General features: G+C 39.8%; 1 protein-coding gene across 1 annotated transcript; it reads left to right on the plus strand.

Moving 5' to 3' along the window:
* Positions 1-218: 218 nt before the first annotated feature.
* Ser (protein serrate) lies at positions 219-26,944 on the plus strand (the record flags this gene model as incomplete). The annotated part of the gene is made up of 12 exons (XM_089706396.1): positions 219-435; positions 14,911-15,228; positions 15,460-15,514; positions 16,418-16,672; positions 16,763-16,823; positions 17,336-17,469; positions 19,365-19,733; positions 21,826-22,187; positions 22,453-22,585; positions 22,672-22,767; positions 23,064-23,251; positions 26,645-26,944. Coding segments are annotated over exons 1-12 (2,337 nt in total), but the record flags the coding sequence as incomplete, so codon positions are not given.
* Positions 26,945-26,951: the final 7 nt, after the last annotated feature.

A 26,951-nucleotide genomic window follows, 5' to 3' on the forward strand; every position in this document is an offset into this window, starting at 1 on the left:
GGACAAGTAATAACCGTATAATCTTTCGAATGCGCTAAACGATCTCGGCCCGGGATGGTAAAGTGAATCGTGAGCGTACGACGTACCTAGTCGAGATGAGGATCGGCGGTCGACCGCCTTCTGGTGGTCCGCGTGTGGGGCGGGGCGGGGAGCAGCGGCGCGGGCCGGCAGTGCCTCTCTGGGCCCCGCGGCGAGCACACGTCTCGCGCCCTCGACACGATACGTCACCCCACGCGACAGTTGGCGCGGCGCGCGAGTGGGCTCCGAGCCAGTGCTGGTGCAGACAGTGCAGTGCAGTGTGGTTGCTGGCGACCAGGCGCGGCATGCGGGCGCGCTCCCGGCGCCGGCGCCCTGCGCCTCGCTGACCCCATGCGCCCGCGCGCCGAGCGGCACGCGCCGCTGCTGCTCGCCCTCGCCCTCGCCTGCCTGCTGCAAGTAGGTGCTCACTGCTCCGGCTGTTCCCTTCGCCCTGCGATCCACCGGATTCAATTATATCATTTTAAGCTTACCGAACGAATTGTTATCCAGAATTAGTCTTGTCGAGACAGTCAATAGACTCCGAATCATGACAAATTATAAATGTAAACAAAGACTATCCAACCATATAGGAAATAGGAATGGATGTAGAGTCATTAAGAATTACCATATTACTTAAATAGGTATGTAAGGCAGATAGGAAAGTGATACTTGTAAACAAAAAAAAATTCTCAATAAATTTTTCAAAAAATATTTTTCATAATCAGGAAAAGGCTGGGGCCTGGGATAGTGCTTAAATTATGAACATCAAGATTGAGCAAAAAAGTGACGATTAAAACAAAAGTGCAAATTACATTTCAAGAGGCGACAGCGGCTATAGAATTACGCATAATAGGGAGATAGCGGCCGGGAGTCGCGTGTGAGCGGCGCGGGCGCATTCATTGACCGTTTAATGTTCTTAATTAACGTGGAACTGACGACCATTATCTTCCATCGTCGTGTCCTAGCGACACATTATCTTCCATCCACCGGATCCGATGCGACTCAATATAATTGCCCATGTGGGCTTAACTGATGATGTCGCTAATTGACATCATGAAATAGACAAGAGCTTCCTTTCTCGCGGAACTCGCACTTTCACAATAACTGCACATTCCACCTGTGAACGCTCCGAAGGCGAGATGAGCGCGCGCTGGCCCGGCCCGGCGGCCCGGCGCGCGGGCGCAGCGGTGGGCCACCTGCTCCCGACACTTTCACAAACCTCGCCGTCATCAATCTTCCGATAACCTTCGACGTTTGTTTTCAAATGTTCCCCGGCCGCGACCACATTCTGTCTACGGTGTCAAATTAAGTTACAATTTATGATTATTAAATTTTAAAAGAGTCGAATCCTAGCTAAATTACTATTAATATTTGTCAAATTGAGCTTCAAATTGCACGCCGAGAACCTGTTTCATTAATAATTTATGAGAAATGTCGGAATCGACTTTAGATGACTTGACCAGTCGTTGACCTGGGGACTCGCAAGTGATCATTCCCAAAAAAAAACTTGTAACTTCATAAATATTGAGATTGACATTCTAATATTTAGGATGTCGGAAAATTCATATCTAATCCAGAGAAAGATTGAATTAAAGATTGTAACTACCTCTACCTTTTTATCGTATGTATAATAGTAACCTAATGTAATGTATAATTTACATCGATGTCAGGTTGCTGCATAGGTGTGAATAAAGTTCCGCAATTAGTATGAATTTCAAATTTCAATAACAGATTGACAAATCGCCCTGAGGTACGAGCCTGCAGTGCATCTTTTTGTAGTTTTAGTGAGAATTACATAATATGTCATTTATTTCTGCTCAGATCCGGTTAAATTGATTCTTCCATAGGCCCGCAAACTCTAATAAAAAGCCCTCAGTAAAAAGTGTAACAGGGTCAAAGGAGCTCTTGGTATAATTCGTAAGACAATATTTGTGCTCTAATTGTTTTCAATCGATTTTGTATGTTAAAGTCTTTAAAAGTCCAAGCCCAAGTTCAAGTCGGGAATCGACAGCTTCAGGTTATGTAGTTTGTGTTTACTTACATGGACTACGGCAATGTTCGCCTCCATTTGGTACTTGAACATTCAGATATTGAGCGATTATATTTTATTGCCCTAATACATCGTCTCAAATTTTGGCCACCAAACTTTGAAGAAACGGCTTTGAATGCTATTTTTGTAATAAACACTCATTTTGATCACAAAGTTTTACTATTTGTGCATATTGCTCATTGTCACATGGCATTGCAGTTTATAACAAAAATACAACGAACGTTTTTAACGAAATAACCAGGATAACAGGCCACCAAAATCTACTTATTGAAAAGCCCTATATTTCGATCTTAGCGATCTTAGCTTATTTTTATGAACAACTAGTGGTCCGCTCCGGCTTCGCCCGTGGTAACTACCTACATGTTTAAACTATCCTATCTCTCAAGTTGGATCGAACTGCACATGGTGTGCGAATTTTATTATAATCGGTTAAGTGGTTTAGGAGTCCATTGAGGACAAACATTGTGACACGAGATTTATATATATTAAGATGTTCCATATTTTTTAGTAACGCAAGTATCTATATCTAGTATAAAAAAATGATTTAATATAATATTTGCCTTGGTCATGTCATCACGATTCACGCGTGAACAGCTGGACCAATTTTTATAATTCGTTTTTGTTGTGTTTGTTTTTGTCAGAAGAATCTTATGAAAGAAAAACTTCAGAAATGTTTGCCAAAAATTAATAAAATTCAGTAACTTTACGGCTATATTAACTTAGCGTTTGACTGTTTGCATTAGTTATACAAATCTGGGTTCCCGAACAAAATTATGTATAGGGATTAATTTTTGCAAAATTATCATTGATTACAATAAAGTCCTCCACATAACATGTAACCTATTCACTTACATAGTTAAAAGCAATCGGGACGATACAACAAAGGTAAGTTCAATAAATAAAATGTACACAGCAACACCACAACAGAACCTGAATATAGTTCGAAAGCTAGCTATACTACTCAAAAGGAGAATATTAAATGATCTAAACGTAGGTGCGTAATTAAGTTAAAATAAATTCCCAGAGTAATTTAGCTCAATATAAATAGATAATGGCGAGAGTGATCCGAGTATGGTCACAGAGCGGCGCGATAAGGCAAACGCAACGCGGCCTTCCGCCGCAGCCAGGCGCTGGCGGCGCGGCGGCATTGCGCTCGCATCCGCTCCCAGGGCGGCTGGCCATCGGGGAATGCGCTCTTACATCGTTGGGATGCTTGTAGCACGGCTATTTCCATTTACATATTGTTATTGACTTTGCTCTCACTGGCTCAGGAAATGGAGGTGAAGGCTGGAATCGAACTTTCCACCACACATTTAACTGACGATCCTCGAGCTTGCGTACACGGATGCTTAGCCAATTTGGTGTTCAAATTTGGTCTCGAACATTTTGTATTATGTATAAGATTTCATTAAACAAAAATTGTTTTCTCTCAATGCTTGAGAATCATTATCGAGATCACAATAACGACACAAAAAAATCGCAACAGTCCATTGATCTTCCTATCATAATATGTAATATTCTAACCGTGTTATCTATACTAATATTATAAAGAGGAAAAGTTTGTAATTATGTAAGTATGTATGTATGTATGGTTTTCACGCATAAACTACTGGACCGATTTCAAAAATTCTTTCACCATTAGAAAGCTGCATCTTCACTGAGCAACATAGGCTATATTGCATTTTCAAAAAAATTAGAGATCCTTACAAAAATGCAATAATAACCCAAGGTGTAAAAAATCTATACATATAATATAGTACATTGAAAATATTGAAAAAATAAATAGCAGGGGGTGTTACTGAATCGATACCAAACCCAAATATGTGATTAAAAAAATTTTTGTCTGTCTGTCTGTCTGTATGTGAAGACATCACGTGAAAACTAACGGTTCGATTTCGATGAAACTTGGTATAATTATACCTTATTATCCTGGGCGTAAAATAGGATACTTTTTATCCTGAAAAAATACGAAGAAAAAAAATAATCTTAATTTTTCAGTTTTATCCATAGACGTTGTTCTGTAGAACAGCGAACACACGTTGGGTATTATTATAGGCCTAGCCGTATTTGAGTCCAATAGATATTTATAAGATGTTACTGTCAGAGTTACTCAAAATGGAGAAATAAACCATCCACGCGAAGACCGACATCCGCGCGGACGGAGTCGCGAGTCGAGTGCGGAATCTATTGAAGATAGAACAAAAAAATGTTCTACGGTATTATAGAATGGATCAATATCTACAAGAAAGTCCGCGATACCATATGTCCATCTTCAGTAGTTATGTTACTACAACAACTTTTTTACGTTTTCAAAGTAAATAGAAGTGCCGACAGTAATCAAACCATGTTATCCATACACATATATTAATCCTTATCCCATTAAATGATGTTTTATTATAGACTGTTTCAATACCAGAAAAATACTTTTTAAATAAAAAAAATTGGATATTCCATTCAAAAGATACCTATAACGAATTTTTAAAAGTGTCATCTACAGAAAATAGTAGGTACTATGTATAATGAGCAGGCGTAGTGCGGGACGGGGTGAAGGTGATTTTCATGTGATTAAAAATTAAACCTATAGTCCGACCTATTGTAGACTTTTCACTGTCACGATATCGCTATCTATGCGGGTGAAACCGCAGGGCATTGCTAGTCTTTTCTATTTGTATTGAGTTGTGTTGACGACTATTCAGATACAAAATCCCTATTCAACTTTTACGAAATGTTATACCATAAGACAATTTATCGGTTTACTAACCTTATCTTTTAACGCAACCGATTATATTTCTTTTAGCTACCAAACACTTGAACGTTTCAAGATGAACATGTCAGCACGTTGTTCTGTTGTTGTTTTTATCTGTAGTCTCGGCTAATTGCTCCGGAGTGGCCATGTGCTGCCCGGCCAGGCGACACTGGTACCGCCTTCACACGCGTGACGCGACTGATGTACCCGTCTACAAATAAAAGAAAATATATATTTGGTATAAACATATAATTAAAATGCTGTACATCGCAGATAAAACTATACTAACAATATAAAGCGAAAGAGTTTGTTTGTTTGTATGAACTCGCTAATCATAGGAACAGCTACTCGTAAGACATAGGTAGCTTATTGTAGGTCTAAACTCTAAACCATAGAGTCTAAACCGATTTCACAAATTCTGTCAACATTGGATACAATGTCATCCCTGTGCGCTTTAGACTTAATTATATGTACGTGTATGTACCGAGGGCGAAGTCTGGGCGGTTGTTATTTTATAATGATTGACATATTTCACTCATTCGCTGCAAATCAGAAAAAACACCGTACCTACCAAAAAGTCATAAATTTGTGTCGTTTACCTTAAAATATGATAGTGTCCATTATGTAATTGATGTGATGTAACGCGATCAATAAAGTTATGTATTCTGGAGCCGTACAAGGCGATAAGGCGACAAGGCGCTGCGGCCGCTCGCTCCGTAAGGCGAGCCGACATTTCAATCGTCACATTATTTTTAATGTCTGTCAACACTACATTTTAATAAATCGATACTAAGGACCGCCCGACATTATTATTTTTTGAAATTTCACAAAATTTTTATTATCTCTATGTATTGTATAATATTACACAGAATGATAACTGTGTACATGTACTTTTTTTAGTTTAAGCCTCACTAAAAAGGAGAGCAAAATTTTTGTGTAAATGGGTCAAATATGAATAAAAAGCCACTAATTGATCCGGGTTGACCGGAGATACAACATTGATAGAGCATAATTGACTAAAGCGAAATATACAAACCTCTCTTTTATATTAGCTACTAGCTTTCGCCAGCGTGCTCAAGGAAATACCCATCGGAATGAGAATTAACTCCGGACGAAAGTACCCTTTACCTGTAGCTCAGACACTATAATATGCTCGACTCCAGGCACAAAAGTAACTCTGAAAATCACTCCGTTGCAACGTGAAAAAAAGAAACACTTTCCCATTATAACATAAGATATTGTATTCATATTTAGATTGATTTCTTAATTTGCAACAACACATATTTTAATTAATTTATTTACTTAATATAATAGGTTCATTAATTTCACCACTAGAAGGTACCAGTCATATTTTAAGTAAAAAAATTAAACAAAAACTTTAATGTGACTACAATAATTATACTTGGGTGTATACCACCGATGGCTTATTGTGTATGTATATAACGTTATTTTATTACATATCGTTTTTAGGTTCCGCAGCGCACGCGGAATATGTATTAGGTAAAATTTTGAAACATTGCTCCAATAATAATTTAGGGATTTCAAATGACTCTAACATCCGAGATAATAATCCAATTACCTACCCAACTATTTAAGAGGGGATATAAATCAAAATTACCAATCTTCTATTAGATGATACGTGTAATATTCAAGACAAAATCTAAAAAATAAAATCTTATATGTACATAAAGGGTGATTTTTTAAGAGGTAAGTATAGGATTTGATTTTCAAAAAAAACACAAAAAACTTGAAAATGTTGATGTAATCTATAATGGAATTGATAAAACGATCAATATAATTTAATGTTTGAAGATGATTTCATGCAAATGATGGCCGCGGCTCCAGTTTAGATGGCCCATTCGCAAGGCCTAATTTCGGCACACTCTCTACAACATATCGGCCGGTATATCACGAATACTTAAATGCTTCAATATTGGCTACCAGTGCGTCAATCGTTGCTGGTTTATCCCTGTAGGCATAAGAAATAGTCCAAAGGCGTTTGATCACGCGATCTAGGCGGCCAATCGACGGGCCCAAAACGTGAGATAAACTGTTCGCCGAAGGCGGCTCTCAATTGGGCTATTATTTCGTGTGCCGTGTGGCATGTGGCACCGTCTTTTTGAAACCACGTGTGAGGCATGTCCAATTCTTCCATTTTAAGCAAAAAAAAATAAAATCGCCAATCGATGAAGTGCATCGCGCACTTCTTAACCGACTTCACACTCTCTTAACCGAGCATGCATTTTGATAGTAAAATTCAATAATTTGCAAGCGTTGTTCGTTCGTAAGTCGATTCATGGTTAAATTATAGACCAAACTGAACAAGTTTGATAAAGACACAAGACACGATTCACGCGTGATCTATCAAAAACAGTATTGCCAAAAAGAAACCAGCAAAAAAATCACCCTATATAAAATTCTCGTGTCACAATGTCAGTCTGCATACTCCTCCGAAACGGGTGGACCGATTCTCATGAAATTTTCTGTGCATATCGGGTAAGTCTGAGAATCGGCCAACATCTATTTTTCATATGTACCACGGGCGAAGCCGGGGCGGACCGCTAGTATAATATATAATTACTAATTAGGTATCAAACTATACGATAAAAGAGATTACGTAAAACCAAAACTAAAAATAATTACTTACACAAAATGATCTGACAAATATATCGCAAATGTTTTAATATAATTATTCATGAAAAAAAAAATCATATTGTTAGGTACTATTGGGTACTATTTATAGTTACCATGTCAAGTAGAAAACTTAAAAGTGTGAAAATTAGAGATAACTTCGTGATTTTTTTTATCGAGTCAATTTTAATATTTTAATTTTGCACGCCTCATAAGCGAAGCGTTGAGGTGGGTACTACTGTCACTTCGCGCAAAACATCTGATTTTTCAAACTTAAAATGTCTTTATGTATCATACATTGCACTTGTAAGATAATAAGTACATACACACACACATATTAAGAAAAAACACTATTTTTAACGTTCATGATATTTTTGATGTCATTTTTGTTATTTAAACTAGTTAAAAAACAGTTTAAAAAAGTTCTGTCTTGGACGTCCGTGTGTCTGTATGTGCGGAGGATTTTCTTGTTAACACGATCATCGACGAACAGCGACCGAAATACTTTACTAATCGAGTCTTTTTTTTTCTCTTACGCTTGAGTATGCTCAGGAATAGAACCCTTTCATTTTTCAGGGTCTGATTCGATGTGGTTTAATTGTTATTAAATAAACAAAAATAATAATTAATAAATAATTATTAAAAAAAATTATGAGGCGTGCACTTTTGGATTTTCCAAAATTATTTATGTTTTTGATCAAACAGAATCCTTGAAAATATCGTCTAGTTTGATATATTTTATTTTTTAGATTTGGTCTTGAATATTACACGTATCATCTAATAGAAGATTGGTAATTTTGCTATAAGTAGGTATACGCACCCTTAATAGAGATAATATTATAATGTAGACATTTTTCACTAGGTATTAAAATATTTAAGTTTCACCTGCGACTCTTTATTCTTTAAATGATATGCGTACCTCAGGAGTGTGCAGCAAGCCTAAAGCTCTGGCTCGCGATAATGTGCGTGGGAAAATCTGCGCTCGAGCGCAAGCGGCGCGGGTGCGGGGTGCGGGGCGCGCGGGGGGCGCGGGGCAGTTCGCGACACTAGCGCATGCGCGGCCCGCGGGCCGCGACGCACTTTGAACTTGACAGCTGACAACTTGACCGACCCTCCGCTGTCCGCCCGACCGACTGACGTGCCTGTCCGCTGTCCTATCCAACCTTGTATCCAACCATTGTTGCTCTATGAGCGTTCTTTTATATTTCACTATGGAATTTTTTCCACGGTTTTGCATTCGTTAGAAAGGTCTCGGGCTCCGTGAGGTTTATAGCAAAGAAAAGGTGTCTCTGGTGGCGAAAAGGAGTTCGCCCGGTTTGCTAGTCATGTATAACTATATACCTAAATATCATATTCGAGCGCAATTGATCGCAAAAACATGTCCTTAGACATTAAATTGCTAAATATGAAGCAGATTTCTAATTTACAAAAAAAGCCAGCGCATTTGACTTATGTGCTGGTATTTTATAGACGAAGGTATGAAATATTCGATTGCATTAAATATCGACCGGGGACATGCGGCCGTGCGGTATGCGCGGACATACATTCATAAATAACTGACCGAGGTCACACTCGATTCAGAGCTTGTCTTCTTCTTCTTATATATAAAAATGAATCGCAAAATGTGTTGGTAAGCGCATAACTCGAGAACGGCTGAACCGATTTCGATAATTCTTTTTTTATTATATTCCTTGAAGTACGAGGATGGTTTTTATGTAGAGAAAACGTAAATGTGTACCACGGGCGAAGTCGGGGCGGACCGCTAGTTTATTAATAATTATACAGTAATACTGCTCAAGTACCTACCTATGTCGTGAAATATTGTATGTTTAAAAAAATCATATATGGAACGAGATAGGATACCTACCTACCTATTATCACATAGGTAGGTAGGTATCCTATCTCGTTCCATTCATCAAATCATATAATTCAATATCATAAAATTATTTACTAGATACTTATTTTCGCGATTTCAAAATATGTATGAGTCAAACTCAAACACCCAAAAAGGGAAACAACAAATAATTTAATTCTAATTTAAAACAATGGAAATAAACACCACGTTTTACGACAAGTTAAATCATAAGAGTAGGTAATTACACTTGTCAAAGTTTTCCTTGTATTTAAAATTATTATTTTTATATAATATTCTAAAAACATACAAAAGGGGCGCCCGCGCCGCGTAGAAGGGGAAGAGCAAAAGGGTACAAATATACATACCTAAATGACTTGGAGACAGTTTGCTGTTTCTGACGATGAAGCGCTACACTTCATTTTACAATTTCATACATATAGGTATTTTGTTGCAGCAAGACACTTCTTATTATGAATAATAATATAGTCGTTAGTTGTTAGTATCGTCAATATGTGCCCAATGCCTATCGTTGACAGGAGATTCAAATAAATTTATAAACTATGCTCGTGTTATTCTTTATCTATACATCTATACAAATATTATAAAGAGGAAAGGTTTGATTTTTTGTTTGTTTGTTTGGTTGTATGAATTGAATAGGCTCCGAAACTACTTGGCAGATTTGAAAAATTCTTTCACTGTTGGAAAGCTACATCATTTCTGAGTGACATAGGCTAGGTTTTATCCCGGAAATCCCACGGGAACGGGAACTATGCGGGTTTTTTTTTGAAAACGCGGGCGAAGCCGCAGGCGGAAAGCTAGTCTTTTATAAAGAGAACGACATCAACAAGCCTAACGTGACTTATGTTTTGTGATCAATAAGTGTTGTGCGTATACCTAACTCTTGGAGGGAGCCGCTGGCGAGGATTGTGTCACGCAGAAAGCCGTGCGTAGAGCCGCCGGCCGCGGCGGCATGCTCAGCGGCCGGGCGGGGCCTGCGCCGACACGCCTCGCCGCCCTACGCTTCAGTTTCAATCTATTTACTGTACTGAAAAAGTGAAAACCATGTTATTTTTAAAGTGAAACTTTTATTACATCGTCTCAAACTTTTTGGTCTGTGTAGCGCATGTCGCGTGACGGTCGAACCGTACGATAATTATCGTACAAATACGATAATTTTGTGCCTAAGTTTCACTTTTACCGTGGTTTCACCACACAACGTTTTTGTTTTATCTGTCGTTCTTTATATCTTTGGTCGAGTTTCGAACACTTAATGAAAAGCATTCTAATTCCTAAGTGAAAGAATTGAACGTAAAAGTTAAGGTATTGTTTTCTGTAACTGAAAGATCTGTTTCATTTTACAATTAGTGTTCGTGTATGAAATTTATTTACAATAAACGTAATTTAGATCAAGCAGTAGGTATCAGCACCTAAAGTTCTTAATCCGTTCGAATCAGCATGCATCATAAATAATAAGCAGCTATCTATGATAGCAAGGGAAAACTGGGATAATGAAAGAACACTATGAGTGTTCTTTCATTATCCTAGTTGTTTTATATCATGTTGACCTAAAACAGGCCATTGAAGTTATACGCAAATGGTAAATAAGTACTTTATTTGCATTAAAACATGGTGTATATGAAGGTGTTACAACTTACAATACTATATTACAGCATGTTTGGCTGTTACTAAACAGCATGCAAATTATTTTAACTGCTAATTTATACTGATTAATAACTTTACGAATTTCCAAAGAACACAGGACCTCAAACCACAACACACAATAAGAATTTGGTATTCAATTTTAAGTAAGAATAACCGGTATTGTTGGTAAATTAATTTAAATTCTGACAACTCTTGATTTTTTATATATAATTAAAAAAAAAAAACTCGGGCATTTTAGTCAAAATTTAGGTATAAGTAGTTTCCTAACAAGAAACTATACCTAAATTTTGTTGATCCTTATTATATTATTTTATGCAAGATTCTACCTTGGTGAGAAAAACTAATATTATTATGAAAATTGAAAAGGCATGAAATGTTTTTCTTTGCTTTTAGGTAAAGACCTTAAAATCTTATCCTACCTACAAATATTATAAATGCGAAAGTTTGTGAGGATGGATGTATGTGTAATGTGTATATATATGTTTACATGTAATATTACTGTTTCACGCAAATACTACTGAACCAATTACAATAAATTGAATGGAATGAGACCCATGCGGGTTTTTCTTTGATAATGCATGCGAATGCTAGTGACCTATAAATTCTTCCATTAACAATATCACAAAATTTGTACATATTTGTACAAACCTACAAAACCAAATATCTCTTTGTTGATGTGTGTATTGTTTTTGTCATTATTCTTTTCCAGTAAACAACATAACATAACAGATCAAACTTGAAAAATGCTGTACCAAGTAAGGAAAACATGTTTATTTATGAGACTTTTTTCGAGGGTAGCAAAGCTATAGGTCTAAGTTATAAATAAGTTTTAAAAATAATTTAATATACTTACATAGTTACTTTCCTATTATAAATGTATGAGTTTCTAAGCTAATACACCTACCAGCATATAATCCTTACTTTCCTTTTTATTTGCAAAACCACCAACACTGATTATTGTTATTTAAGATGGTGAACTTAAGAGACAATATCAAACAGATGACAGAGAACTTTAACACCTGATGTACTGACGGATGTCTGAGTTTCAAACGCAACTGCAGTCCAACAACACTCCCACCGCCTCAAATATCACTACTGAGTTTGCTCTCTTACAAAACTTTATAATGTCATCGCTTAAAAAAATCCTGCAGAGTGAAGTTGAGACGTTGTTCAAGCTCCATGATATTCAGGAAATTCGCACCCGTCGTAAGATCCTTCTATTATATGGAGTCAACGAAGAAAACAAAGAAGACACTAAAGCTGTAGAATTAGTCTCCATCAACTCTTCTATCAACTTTGTCCAGCAAGCTCCAGTCGCTGAATCTCAATATTGATTCCTTCAGTCGCTGTCATCAGATGGGCCATGTGAGTAATGATTCTGGCAAACCTCGTCCTTTGTTGGTTAAATTCAGGGATACGCCAGTGAAGAATGCTGTGTGGTTCTCTAAAACCAAGTTTAAAGGCACCGGTTGACACCGTCTCTCTAAATATCTGACAAAATCGCGACACGAAACCTTCACGGTCGCTCGGAAGAAATTTGGTCTCGCCAAATGTTGGACCAAAGATGGCAACGTCTTCATTATCGGTCCTGACGGCCATAAGTACCAAGCTAAGTACATACTTGCTTACGCGATTTAAACACTTCCGTGCGCGCGAGTGGATGATGTGCATTTAATTCCCAGTGATCCCATATCGTCCGTATCAAATAATCACTCTAAAGGCGTAACTAGGCCTAAAAGATTATATTTTATAACATTTTGTTTGTATACTGTACGTACGTCCCTTTCAAACAAACATCACCTCTAATGTTGCGTCTTATGTTCTCTTTTCTCAAATAATCTCGTTCTGCATGTTCAATTACCTGTTATTAACCTCTTTTGTGCTTATAATAATATTTTTATAAATTATTGTGTTGGTTTTAAAATATTATCTAAAGTACTTCTTCTTCTTCTTCTCTTAATTAATGGCTCCACCCAATAAAAAGGGACTTCGCCAATGTCCAGTATATATGGGAGAGACAGGACTCAAATTTCAGCCAGTTAGACTTGTTCGGTTGTGACATTTAACATTTGGAACTGAGTGGGAAAATGCAGAAATTTTGATCAACTTGGAGCGGCTAGAACAAACACATAAGACAATACAGGTTATATATATTACAGACTACAGGATACACTAATATAGTTTATAAATATAATACGGGGTTAATACTTTAGTTTGTTAAAGGAAATAAATTTAGATAGAATTTCAACAAATTTGGAAGGCACTAATGTCAACAAACATTTAAAATTTGTGGGACGAGGGATTTCAGGAGGGAGGACATCCAGTAATGAAGAACGAAGCTTGGTACATTCAAAGAATAGGTGGTCAGTAGTACCTTCATCCAAACCACACTCACAAATAGAGTGATCACGTACTCTAATTTTCGCCAGGTGGACAGGAGTACAAGCATGGCCGAAGCGGAGTCGACAGATAGTGGATGTTACTAGTTTGTCAAATTTGCGAAAACGGAAAAACCACGGTTTGTGTGGAATAGTAGGCTGAATATCCCAATAGAATTTACCTTTTGTGCGGCTGGACTCTTGCCAAAGATTCAACCACTTCCCATCCAAACGCAATTTTGATAGTGGAACAAGGTCTTGACTATAATTACTGAAGTGAGTATTGCAACCCACTTGCGTAGCAGACTTAGCCAAAGAGTCAGCCATCTCATTACCGCCTATACCAGTATGACCTGGTATGTAAGTGATTTGAATGTGGAGACCCTTATTGAGGCAATTTATTATCTAAAGTAATTTGAAATGACATCATAACAGTTATCAATTGTCGTACATGTCAATTGTCAAATGTCAATCTTGATGTCATCAATATTCAATAGTACCTATATGTCAGCTGTCAATCAAGTGTTGTTTCGTTTCATGTAATTTTATAGTAATTTTGCGTTATCTTGTATTATTTTGCTTTTGCTGGGGGTGTAGTAAAAATTAGCGTTTTACATAACATGAATATAACACATCTTTATATTATATTTTATTCCTATTATTATATTTGGGGGGGGCAGTATCTCGCCTCGCGGCGGTATTGTGATTGTAAACAACTCCGGCTGAGTGGCCCGACGGCACAGACCTTGGCACAGACCCTGAGTATATAATATGTTCTGTGGCACAGACTGAGTGTGTAACCTACCGATCTCGAATATAATACAAGTGAATACAATATATATTACACTTACAGTAGTAAGTATACAGGGTGTAGGTAATCGTTAAGTGTGCACAGGCGATTATTCCGTAACTATAACAGATAACAAAAAAACTTTAAACTGATATTGAAAGTACTATACCCACCTATACCTAAGGGCGTATTCAGAAAGAAAGCTTGAAACTTATAAGCGCTTATCGGCGCTTGTCATGTTCATATATTTTCCTGCGCGGGTTACCAGCACTGACAGGAAAATATATGAACATGACAAGCGCCGATAAGCGCTTATAAGTTTCAAGCTTTCTTTCTGAATACGCCCTAATGAGTAAAATGACAATTATTATAACTTTTTAAAAATAAAACGAGAAATATTCAAAAATGTTACATGAAACGCTCCCATACATTTTATTACCCATAGATTTTGTATTCATAGCAAATGTTCGACATGAGATCCTATTACCCATAGATTTTGTATTCATAGCAAATGTTCGACATGAGATCCTCGTTTTGGAATACCATTGTATTCCACATCGAGCTCTAAATTACAGTTTCTAAATGTTCCTCCTGTAATTGTTCCTCCTGATCCTTAAACTTACTAGGCTAGGGCCCTACTGCAAACTATTCAACTGTTTTTAGTTATTGACATCACTCACCTATTATAATATATTATAAGTAATAATAATTTTAGGTAGCCGCCTATTAATGTGCCTTCAGGCACCTATCAGATAATAACGAGAGCAATTTCGGTTTCAGCGCGCGGCGGGGGCGGGCGTGTTCGAGCTGCAGATCCTCGAGTTCTCCAACTACCGGCTGCAGCTGGCGTCAGGCGCCTGCTGCGGCGGCGGCGCGGCGGCGGGCGGCGCGGGGGCGGGCGGCGCGGGGGGCGCCGGCGGGGTGTGCGCGCGCGCCTGCCGCACGCGCTTCGCGCTGTGCCTCAAGGAGTACCAGTCGGCGGCGGCGCCGGGCGCGTGCTCGTTCGGCCGCGCCGCCTCGCCCGTGCTGGGCACCGACTCCTTCACGCTGGCCGACCCGCTCTACACGCTCGCGCTTCCCTTCTCCTTCCGCTGGACGGTGAGTCACCTCCGTATTACGTTTATTATTGATCATTCGTTTTAATATAAAAATCGGCTATTAGGGTGATAGGGTCCCGTACGGCGTACCGGAAAGAAATCTTACAAAATCTAGAACATAACTTATTTTCAAAAAGGTTAAAACTATACAGTTGTAATCCTTCGACATTCACACTTCGATATCAGGTAATTGAATATAACGATTAAGTAATAAACGATTTCTTTTTTTCAGCGCTCTTTCACACTGATCCTGCAAGCCTACGACGACTACAACTACACTGATCCCGGTATGTGACGCGCTCTAACTTATAATAGAATGGTACTCTCACTATTTTTGTTTCGATCGATTTGAATACATTTTATTTTATTTATTTATTTATTTTATTTATCATTTATTCAGGAAATTATTACAATAAGATTACTTACAATTATTAAAACTAAACAATTTAAAAATTACATATTATATACTTAAAAACTAAAATTACATTGACATAAAAAAAAGAAAAATAAAAAGCAATATTCCCTGAAAAGGTCTTGGCTCAGCACAATGCCATAGTTCTTTGAACCATGACGCTGATATTCTGCCAATACCCGTTCGAGGAAGTTCAGCGTACCAAACACAAAATATAATATGTAGATTGTAGATAGTATATGAAATAATAATATTTGTGTATATAATAGAAATAAAATATAGAAAATATGATTATAGATAAAACGAATACATAAAAGTGATATGAATAAAATATGTATAAATATAAATAAGATAATACATAAAATAACGATAGTGTATAGAAATAAAACGTGAAAATATCATAATAAGAAAAAGAAAAGATTTCTCGTGGCAGCCCCAAGTCTGTGCGGTGTGGAGCGAAATAAATATAAATCTATTTTTTACTTTGTTTATCAAGTAAATGGGCTTTGTACAATTTTTTGAAAGAGTACTTTGAGCACACTTGTTTAATCGGCGGTGGGATATTGTTCCAGCACTTCGTCGCACAGTACTTAAAGCTACCACGGAAAGCTCGCGATCGATGCCGATTTTATCGTAGTCCTCTTTCTTCCGCTTCATCTGTGTCCTTATAAATTATACTGTTATGTGGCTTAATAACAAAGCACAATCCGCAACCTATCGAAGTTTCCACTGTACGGTTACTATCAAACCCCTAACGGACGGTCGCGATCGGTTGCAGACGAGACGGGGCTGATCGAGGAGGCGTGGTGGTCGGGCATCGTGGAGCCAGGCGCGGAGTGGCACGCGCTGCGGCACGCGGGCGCCGCCGCCGCGCTCGCCTATCGCGTGCGCGTGCTGTGCCAGCCCAACTACTACAACACCACCTGCACCACCTTCTGCCGCGCCCGCGACGACAAGTTCGGCCACTACGCGTGCTCGCCCGCCGGCGACAAGCGCTGTCTGCCCGGCTGGCAGGGCGACAACTGTGAGAAACGTGAGTATCCAGCGAACCTATCTACAGACGATCTTAATTTTTAAATTTTATAAAACGATGAAGATAATGATTTTTTTCGATTACTTTCAGCGGTGTGCAAGGACGGTTGCCATCCGCAACATGGGCGCTGCGACAAACCCGGCGAATGCCTGTAAGTATTATACAAAATTCTTCATGGTTTGGTGGACAGTCCTGATCTGCTTAGTTTCCTCAATTTAAACACGCCAAGAATTGGTACCCGTATTCACACTCATAAGATATAGGTACACACACTCATGAGATAACTTAATTCTATGTCGCACTAAATACGGCCAAAAATCACCTATCAATCGTATGTGTTCTACTTATAATACTGTCTGCCATGAGCTCGACTTGTTTAATGCATCGGTCAGTACAATCAAAAAAATTTTTTTCTAACAAATATGTAACTACTTAATATGTTTTAATTATTGTTACAAATGTAGGTTTATAATTGTTTGCATGTTGTGTTCGCTCCTAGAAGGACCTCCAACTAAAAGTCACAAAGATTATGATTGTATTTTCACTATTTCTAAATGTTGGAACGTCCAGTTAGCGGACCAAAAAAAAAGTAATGCCTGTAAGATCGATCGTACGAATTAACCGCGTGTATGTAACGGAAGCTCATTGCGGGTCTGTGCGCAGGTGCCGGCCAGGCTGGCGAGGCGAGCTGTGCGCGCAGTGCCAGCCCTACCCGGGCTGCAAGCACGGCTACTGCAACGGCTCCTCGTGGGACTGCACCTGCGACACCAACTGGGGCGGCATCCTCTGCGATCAAGGTACTCGACTGCTCTTTGCCCTGTATAAAAAAGTTTTTTGGTCAGTTTGCCTGCGCGAGAAGTATGGCTATATTTTTCAATCGTAATTGACGCACACATACAATAGATTAGGGGAGACCGAGGGGAGTTGAAACAATTTTCACGTTTTGTTTAATATAACTCATACATAGGTTATTCTATACACTTGCGAATGGTTAGCATAAATAAACGGTAAGCGTTAAAAATGGTGGTGAAAAATTGACTTAATCGTAACAAGTCAACTTGTTTTAATTCCCCTCATACCGAGGTAAGATGAAACAGAGGTCGAGGAGAGTTGAAACATTATGATTCTGGGGAGTAATAGGATCTGCAAAATAAAAATGATGATTTGATTCAAAGGTTTTAATTAAAACTTATATTTTCAAGTAATCAACGACCTTTATAAGCAATATTTTAATGACATATCAGTCAAGTACGTCTAATACAAATAATAAACACCAAAATTAATAAAATTTGACATGAGTAACATCAATTATTATAATCAGTCGAATTAACAAAATGTTTTACATTTTTATAAAACTAAATCTTTGACATAAAATAGTTAATAATCAGTCGTTTTTTAAGTATTACAATCAGTGCCTACTATAAACTATTTACGGAACAATAATCAAAAAAATGTCAAAGACAAAGTTCTCCACCAGCACAAGCTTCATGAGCCCACAATTGGCATTTCAGACAATGAGCCCACTTTTCTTTGGATCTGTTATTTGAATAATATATGATTCCATAGAGCAAATGCAGCAGGATTCCTGTTCTTCTTCATCATTATCTTCTTTTCTTGACAACCTTACCTTTTTTAGTTTTACAGCCTCGTTTTGATCTTTTTCTTGCTTTAATTCCTCTAGTAGGCATGCTTAAACAAATAAACACATTAAATTAACAATAAAATCCTATAATCTTCGTACTTTTTAGCTATAGTCAGATATTAAATTGAAAACAAGGAGAGATGAAACAGTCTGTTTCAAATCACCTCGGTGAGAAAAATCCTCCCAATTTTTATTCAAATCACGAACAAGCAGTAAATACACAGAAATCAAATTTACCAAGTATATATTTCAAGAATCTATAGATAAAAAGTTTTTAAAACGTTTATAACTCAACCCAAAAAACAAAACCAATATTAAAGTACAAGCATCGTAAAAAATCATGAAATACTTACTTTTAGCGATTTTCGGCACATGTCATTAAGAACTACACAACTGCACAAATGACGCCACCGACGTGAACTGACACGATAGCTGGTGGCGGAGGTGGTTAAAAGAGACGTTGCCAGATCGCTAAAGGTTTTAAGTTCCGAGAAATCGGGACTGTTTCAATTACTCACCTCTGTTTCAAAACCCCTCGGTCTCCCCTACACACTACAGTTTGCTTGGCTACGCATTATATACATAAGCAGTAGATGGATTTTTCCCGAAGAGTACGTATTTCATACGTGAAAAAATGTTTTATTTTTGACCCGCGGCACAGCTAGTATAATATTATAATAATACTAGCTTTCCACCCGCGGCTTCGCCCGCGTTTTCAAAGAAAAACCCGCATAGTTCCCGTTCCCGTGGGATTTCCGGGATAAAACCTATCCTATGATTCCATAGAGCAAATGCAGCAGGATATGGTGTATAAGCTATATTGTGGTAAAGTTTCATTCAAATCCATTCAGTAGTTTTTACGTGAAAAAGTAACAAACATCCATACATCCATACTTACAAACTTTCGCCTTTATAATAGTAGTAGGATGCTCTGCTATAATACTATGCTAATAGCCATTGCGAATCGAATAAGCAATCGCTCATATAAATTGTGTGTTAATTTTTTTCGAAGTAAGTTACAGACAATATTAATTATAGATATAATTTCAGACTTAAACTACTGCGGGACCCACGAGCCGTGCCAGAACGGCGGCACGTGCGAGAACACGGCGCCGGACCAGTACCTGTGCACGTGCGCGGAGGGCTTCTCGGGCGCGGACTGCGAGCGCGTTGACAACCCGTGCGCGCCCGCGCCGTGCGCGCACGGGGCCTGCGCGCTGGCCGCCGCGCCCGCCGCGCCCGGCGCGCCCGCCGGCTTCAGCTGCGCGTGCGAGCGCGGCTGGGGCGGCGCGCTGTGCGACGTCGACGTGGACGACTGCGCCTCGGCGCCCTGCCGCAACGGCGCGCTGTGCCGCGACCGCCTCGACGCGTTCCACTGCGAGTGTGCGCCCGGCTGGAAGGGGCCGACCTGCGCCGAAGGTATGCGCCTGCGCACGCGTGTGCCGCACGAACGGTTTCATTGACCGGCAAATATTCAGCCGTTCGATTAAACATTTTATAAACTGAAGGCATAATAAACGCGGTGACAAAAAATAAGCTGTTCGTCATATACATTTATTTTTGCGTGAGTTAGCCTGAGAGAGCGTGAGTGAGCGTGATTTAGCCTGAGTTAGCGTGAGTGAGCGTGATTCAGCCTGAGTGAGCGTGAGTGGTCCTGAGTGAGCGTGAGTGATCCTGAGTTAGCGTGAGTCAGACTGAGTGAGCGTGAGTGGTCCTGAGTGAGCGTGAGTGATCCTGAGTTAGCGTGAGTGAGCGTAAATTAGCGTGAGTGAGCGTGAGTGAGAGTGAGTTAGCGTGAGTGAGCGTGAGTTAGTCTGAATCAGCTGTTTGGCTGGTTGGCTGGTTAAAGTAAATGCAATTTTGTCTGACGATAAGACATTATTAACCAAACTTTGACATAATCATGAAAGTGAAATCAACAAACAATTTTTCTTGTAGATGTAATCATTTCATTTGACTTATAATTTTTTGACGTGACAACGTCTTATAATTCGATAGAGCCGGCTACACGCGCGAAAAAACATGACTCATGCGGCGTTACCTCGCTCTGAGGCGTTCCATGTATGGCTTGAAGTGCAAGCGAGAGCGCGGATCGAGCGACCAAGAATCACAATCGGACGTTGTCACGTTCAACTATCGTCAGTAAACCGACTTTTTAAAACGGGTGCAATGGCGGCCGGCCGGTAGCGCCGCAAACGCTACGTCCCGCAATTTTTAAATCTGTAATTAATATCTTCGAAAATATTCACGGTACATAACAACGGTAACATACGGTGTAAAGGGCAAATATTAAATGAACAATGTATTCAAGGTATTTAATTGGTTAAGGATTAATGCTGTATTGGTGAAAATCGCTTCGAAAATTAGCTATTATTTGTCGTAAAAAGTAAATGACAAAAAAATGTTATTGTGGTTTATCCATAAGAGATAGACATATACCATCGCGGACTTTTCTGTAGACCTTTTCAATGTGTACAATACTTAGTACATTATTTTGATAAAACTCGTAGGGTTCAGCCTGCGTTTGCAATGTAAGCGGAAAAAATGTAATTATTTACGACATCACATTAGAAACCTCAAAAATATCAGTACTTCTCCACTATTTAATGCATATTATTATACATATAAACCTTCCTCTTGAATCACTCTATCTATTAAAAAAAACCGCATCAAAATCCGTTGCGTAGATTCAAAGATTTAAGCGTACAAAGGGACATAGGGACAGAGAAAGCGACTTTGTTTTATACTATGTAGTGAGTAGTGATAGTGATAGTGATTATTATGATTTATGTAGTTAGATATAAATTACATATCATTATGAAAAATTAAATTGTAATCATGGACGTATAAAAAAAAGACGGACGCCGTATTACGAACAAACAACGTGAAGCCACCATAGTAAGCTAGCGATCGTGTAAAGACAATGAACACGCACACACTCTCACCATAGTAAGCTAGTCGGCCGCCATTACGTCGTGAACCGTTGACCGATTAACTGCGTCACTGTTTCACAAAAAATATTTAAAATGCCGTCTTGCGTAGTTAAATGGTGTCGCAACAGTACAATTTTAAATAACAAAACACAAGGGATTACATTCCACAGGGAACCAAGTTATTTCATTAATGTTTTAATGACAAAATTATTACGACAAAATTTATAGAAAAAAAATACAGCGGCCATTGTCATCAGGACATCTGTTGCCATAGTGTTGCCATGGCAACATGTCACACACACATGGATGTGTCGCCGCCATTACTAGGCTTCACTCAATGTTTAGGCGATATTATACCGTCCGTCTTTTTTTATACGTCCATGATTGTAATATTGAAATGATTTTAAAAGAGCAACTATGGAGTTTCTTGTCGGTTCTTCTCCATAGATACTGCTTTCCGAATCGGTGGTAAATGTTAAAAATATGTAATGACGATTCGAAAGTGCTTCTAAAAGAAGTCTAATTGAATAATTTATAAATGTTTGAGTTTGACTTTGACTTCATTTACATATCGTCAGACGTGGACGAATGCACCGAGATCACGGGCGGGCCGGAGGGCTCGCTGGGCCCGTGCGTGAACGCGGCGGCGTGCAACAACACGGGCGGCGGCTACGCGTGCGCCTGCCTGGCGGGCTGGACGGGCCGCGACTGCGACCAGAACGTGGACGACTGCACGGGCCAGTGCCTCAACGGCGCCACGTGCATCGACCTCGTGGACGACTTCCACTGCGCGTGCGCGGCGGGCTACGCGGGCCGCACGTGCGCGCGCGACGTGGACGACTGCGCCTCGCGCCCGTGCCGCCACGGCGGCGAGTGCGTCGACCTGCTGGACGCCTACCGCTGCATCTGCCCCGTCGGCTTCTCGGGCACGGACTGCGAGGTTCGTTCCCCTAGCTCCGATTCGATTCGCTCGACTCGATCTCGTATCTTTCTTATTCTTCCGATTGACCCGTATAACATATTATTAACCTTTCTCAGGCGCCACTAACCTACTAAACGATCTCTGCTTCTAGCTTACCTCCTGTTACGGACGATACTGCTCGGTGAGTTGGTACACCTTAATATCGATTTGACGTCAGTTGTATATTACTCAGCTCACATAATTGCCTCAATGTCGAAGCCGCTTATATTTACTCGTGGCACAGGACGACCGCGACCACTGCGCGGGGTCACCGTGCGCGAACGGCGCGCCGTGCTACACCGCGCAGAGCGACTACTACTGCCACTGCGCGCCGGGCTGGGCCGGCAAGAACTGCACGCAGCGAGCGGCAAGAGAACGTATGCGTCCTATCGATCTAATTGTATATTTTATTTGAACGATTTATGTAGAAAACGGCTCATAACATGGAATTTTCAATTCACAGAAATAGACGAATGCGTCCCGAACCCTTGCCATAACAACGGGACCTGCACGAGCGGCCCCACCGGATTCACCTGCGCGTGCCGCGACGGTTGGACCGGTGAGTGCTCGCACTGTTATAACGGCGAATTATTATATAAAAAAAAAAAAATAAATAAAATAATATTTATTTGCCAAAAGAAGGTTATTAAAATATATACAGATTATGACAGCGGACCCCGCACTAGGCACAGCCTGTCTCGCGGGGCCATAAAACGATTATACAATAAAAAAAATGGAGGTTCACATAGGGTCCAACACGTATAATACAATGCAACTTTGAACATCAGGACGGTATGGTCACTTTATATAAAAGTAAATATCGTGACAAATTTCTCATAACTTCTACGCATCCAGGCGAGACGTGCTCTGCGGTGGACGAGCCGCACTGCGAGGTGCCGTGCGCCAACGGCGGCACGTGCGCGCGCGCCTCGCCCGCCGCGCCCCCCGCGCCCCCCGCGCCCGCCGCCCCGCCCGCGCCCGCGCGCTGCGTGTGCGCGCCCGGCTGGGCCGGCGCCGCCTGCGACGTGCCCATCGCCCCACCGGTATGACCCTACTCATTTTTTATTTACTAATACGACTTTTTTTTTGGTCCGCTAACTGGACGTAGGTACCTACATTAATTAGAAAATAGTGAAAATGCAATCATTTTTGTATATCCACTATCCAGTCCGATATTCTAAAGCTTATAGAAATTTATTTTGAATTTTTTCTATACGAGTAATGTGGACATTGTAATAAGGGCTCCATACAGTAGATGAAAATTCCAAAATACTGCGAACAAAAGCATAATATAATATTTTATAAGTGGACAGTTGTTTAAATGGTTTAGCGAGACGAAGTATCATTCCTAGTTGCTTACAGGCTTTAGAGATTATATTGTATTCAATGTGTAAATTAAAGCGTAGTTTTGTATCGAGAATAACTCCTAGATCTCGTACTTCCGTGACGCGTTTTATTTATATAAGTGAATATGAGGTACGTACAGCTTTAAAAAAACTTGACCCAAATAAAGGATCCGGCTTGGACGATATACCGAACGTTTTTCTTAAAAACTGCGCGGATAGTTTGTCTGGGCCTTTGTGTGAATTATACAATAAATCTTTAAAAGATGGCATTTTCCCACTGCACTGGAAAAAGGCGCGGTTAACACCAATACATAAAAATGGTGATAGGAACGCTGTATCGAATTACCGACCTGTGTCTGTTCTTCCGGCACCTGGTAAAGTTTTAGAATCGCTGGTTCAACAGAAAATTTACTGGCATGTTAAACATAAACTGCACCCAGAACAACATGGTTTTTTACCAAAGAAATCTACCACCACTAACTTAGTCAGTTTCATTGAGGATGTTGCCGGCGCTATCGATGAAGGACAGGAAATCCACGCTATTTACACGGACTTTAGTAAGGCGTTCGATTTAATTGATCATAATTTATTACTAAGAAAGATTTATGAATTGGGTATTCATGGGTCCTTGTACCGCTGGTGCGAATCATACTTAAGTAACCGGACTCAATTAGTCAAGATTCGAGGATATACATCACGAGCTAATGTAATCCCAACGGGCGTGCCTCAGGGATCCCATCTGGGTCCCCTTTTTTTCTTATTATTTGTAAATGATCTTGCCAATAGTTTAAAATGTAATTTTAAAATGTATGCGGACGATTTAAAATTGTATATGCGAATTCAATGCGAAGACGATAAGAATATGCTACAAAAAGAATTATACCACGTTGAAGATTGGTGTCTCAGGAACAGAATGCTATTAAATGAAAATAAATGTTATTGCATGAACTTCACAAAAAAGAAGAACACGTTGCCTCTTTCATATATTTTAAAAAGTAGCAATCTTAAACAAGTATACAGTATTAGAGACTTAGGAGTCATGGTGGACAGTTCACTGAATTTCAAAGATCACATGGATCACATAATAAGTAAATCGTCCAGTCTTTCCGGATTCATTTCTAGGCAATTAAAATATTTTAAGGACCCTTGTGTTGTGATTCCTATTTACAATTACATTGTAAAAAGTGTCTTGGAATATAACAGCTGTGTTTGGTCTCCCAGCTATGCTGTGCATTCCAGTAGATTGGAGAGAATTCAGAAAAGATTTGTATATCAACTGTCGTACATTAATAATCAATGCAAAACATTGGTATCATACGAAAAAAGATTGAGTTTTTACAAAATGAGGCCTCTAAGTGTGCGCCGCAAAGGTTTGGACATACTGTTTCTGTACAAACTGATACATGGTCTTGTGGATTGCCCTGAACTCCTTTCGCGCATTAAAATGGAAGTTCCACGTCCTGCTAGCCGTTTGGAAAATAGGAAGTGCTTTAAATTACCCTATTGTCGTACTAACGTAGGTCAAAATTCTCCTTTATACAGGTGCTGTTCGTACTATAATGGTATTAGGTATGATTTCGATATTTTCTCGAGTTCTCTAGCCTCAGCCAGAAGTAAAATATACTCTGCGTTGAGTACCTAAAAAATAGTAGTAGTGTTATTTTATGTAGTTTTACTGGGCACGATGTGCTCACTGGTTTTAGGAGTTGCACCGCAAATGTTTTGTTCTGGTGAATTGTTCTTAGGGCTATTTAAGTGACAACTTCGATTTGTGAGCCAAATAAAAAAAAAAAAAAAAAAAAAAAAATTATTACCGGAGAAGGCGTAATCGAAAATAAGGGGATTACGTTTTCTGTTGAATGAAATAATTTGACATTTATCGGGGTTAAGAAATAATTGATTGATGTTGCAGAATAATTCAAACTTCTCTAAATCTGATTGCAATTTTAAACAATCTTCAAGTGTATTTACTGTCATAAAATTTTTTGTATCATCGGCGTAAAGTAGATGGTGTGAATTTTGAAAACAAGAACCTATATCGTTTATATAAACAGTAAACAAGAATGGACCCAAATGGGAACCTTGTGGAATACCCGAAGGAATCTTTAGGAATCCAGAAGTGTAACCATTAAGTGCGACAGCTTGGCTTCTATTAGAAATATACCTACGATTGAAGCCAGCGGAAAAGGTCACCGTGTATACCAAACTTGGATAGTTTCATTACGAGTGTGGAGTGATTAATTTTATCGTAAGCTTTTGAAAAGTCAGTATACACGGCGTCATACACGGCGTCCACCTGCAGGCCGGCATCAAGAGCATTCAAAATAAAGTCCGCATATAGTACAAGATTAGTCTCTACGCTACGCCCCCGGAAGAAACCATGTTGATGCTGTGAAATATGTCGAGATGTTATCTGTTTTAATTGGTTTGTGACTATCTTTTCAAAAATTTTTCCTAATACGCATAATTTAGAGATCGGCCTATAATTTTGAACGTTTTGTTTATTACCGCCTTTTGAAATGTGTGTTATTATATTAAAGCCTTTTTCCAAATATCGGGAAAACATCCTTCTCTTAATGACTTATTGTAGGTATGTATATAATCCAAACTGGAACAGAGAGTTCTTGTGATAATTTTGAAATAAGAAAAGGATGCACACCATCGTAATCGGCACTTTTTTTGGTGTCAACTTTTTTTAGATGCATCTGACACACAACGTTACACAATCATAATCTGTGTAACGTTTAGTTGGAAGGCCTTCTAAAAGCGAAAAAGCGTATTAATATAATTAATAGAACACATACCTACGGTTGATTGGAGAATTTCGACCATAATATTTAGTGCGACATAAAATTAAGTTAAAAGTCTTACGATTATGAATATGGGTACCGATTCATTGTGTGTTGAAATTCAGGAGACTAACCAGATCACTGATCAGGACTGTCCATTAATCCATGTAGAATTTTATATAAGAAGACTACGACTATTTTTTAATTTGGTTTCCACCTACGCCAATCGCTTCTGGTGTCGTAGCCTGTAGGTACAATAAAGTCTGTTGAACTCGCTACATATTAACATACCTACCGGCAGGCGGTCTCCGTGGCGGTGGCGACGGTGGCGCCGGGCAGCTGCTCCTGCCTGCACGGCGGCACGTGCGTGTCGGTGGGCGGCGCGTGGGCGTGCGCGTGCCGCGCGGGCTGGGGCGGCGCGCACTGCGAGCGCGCGGCCGACGGCTGCGCGTCCGGCCCGTGCCGCCACGGGCGCTGCGTGGGCGGCGCGGGCTGGTGGGCGTGCGAGTGCGCGCCGGGCTGGGCGGGGCCCGACTGCGCCGCGCCGGCCTGCGACCCGCCCTGCCCCGCGCCGGCCGTGTGCTCCGCCGCCGCGCCCGCCGCCCGCT

Source organism: Colias philodice, chromosome 18, assembly GCF_061535455.1.
Source record: "Colias philodice isolate Cphi_HAF_F1 chromosome 18, ilColPhil1 Martin Lab GWU primary, whole genome shotgun sequence".
NCBI lineage: Eukaryota > Metazoa > Arthropoda > Insecta > Lepidoptera > Pieridae > Colias > Colias philodice.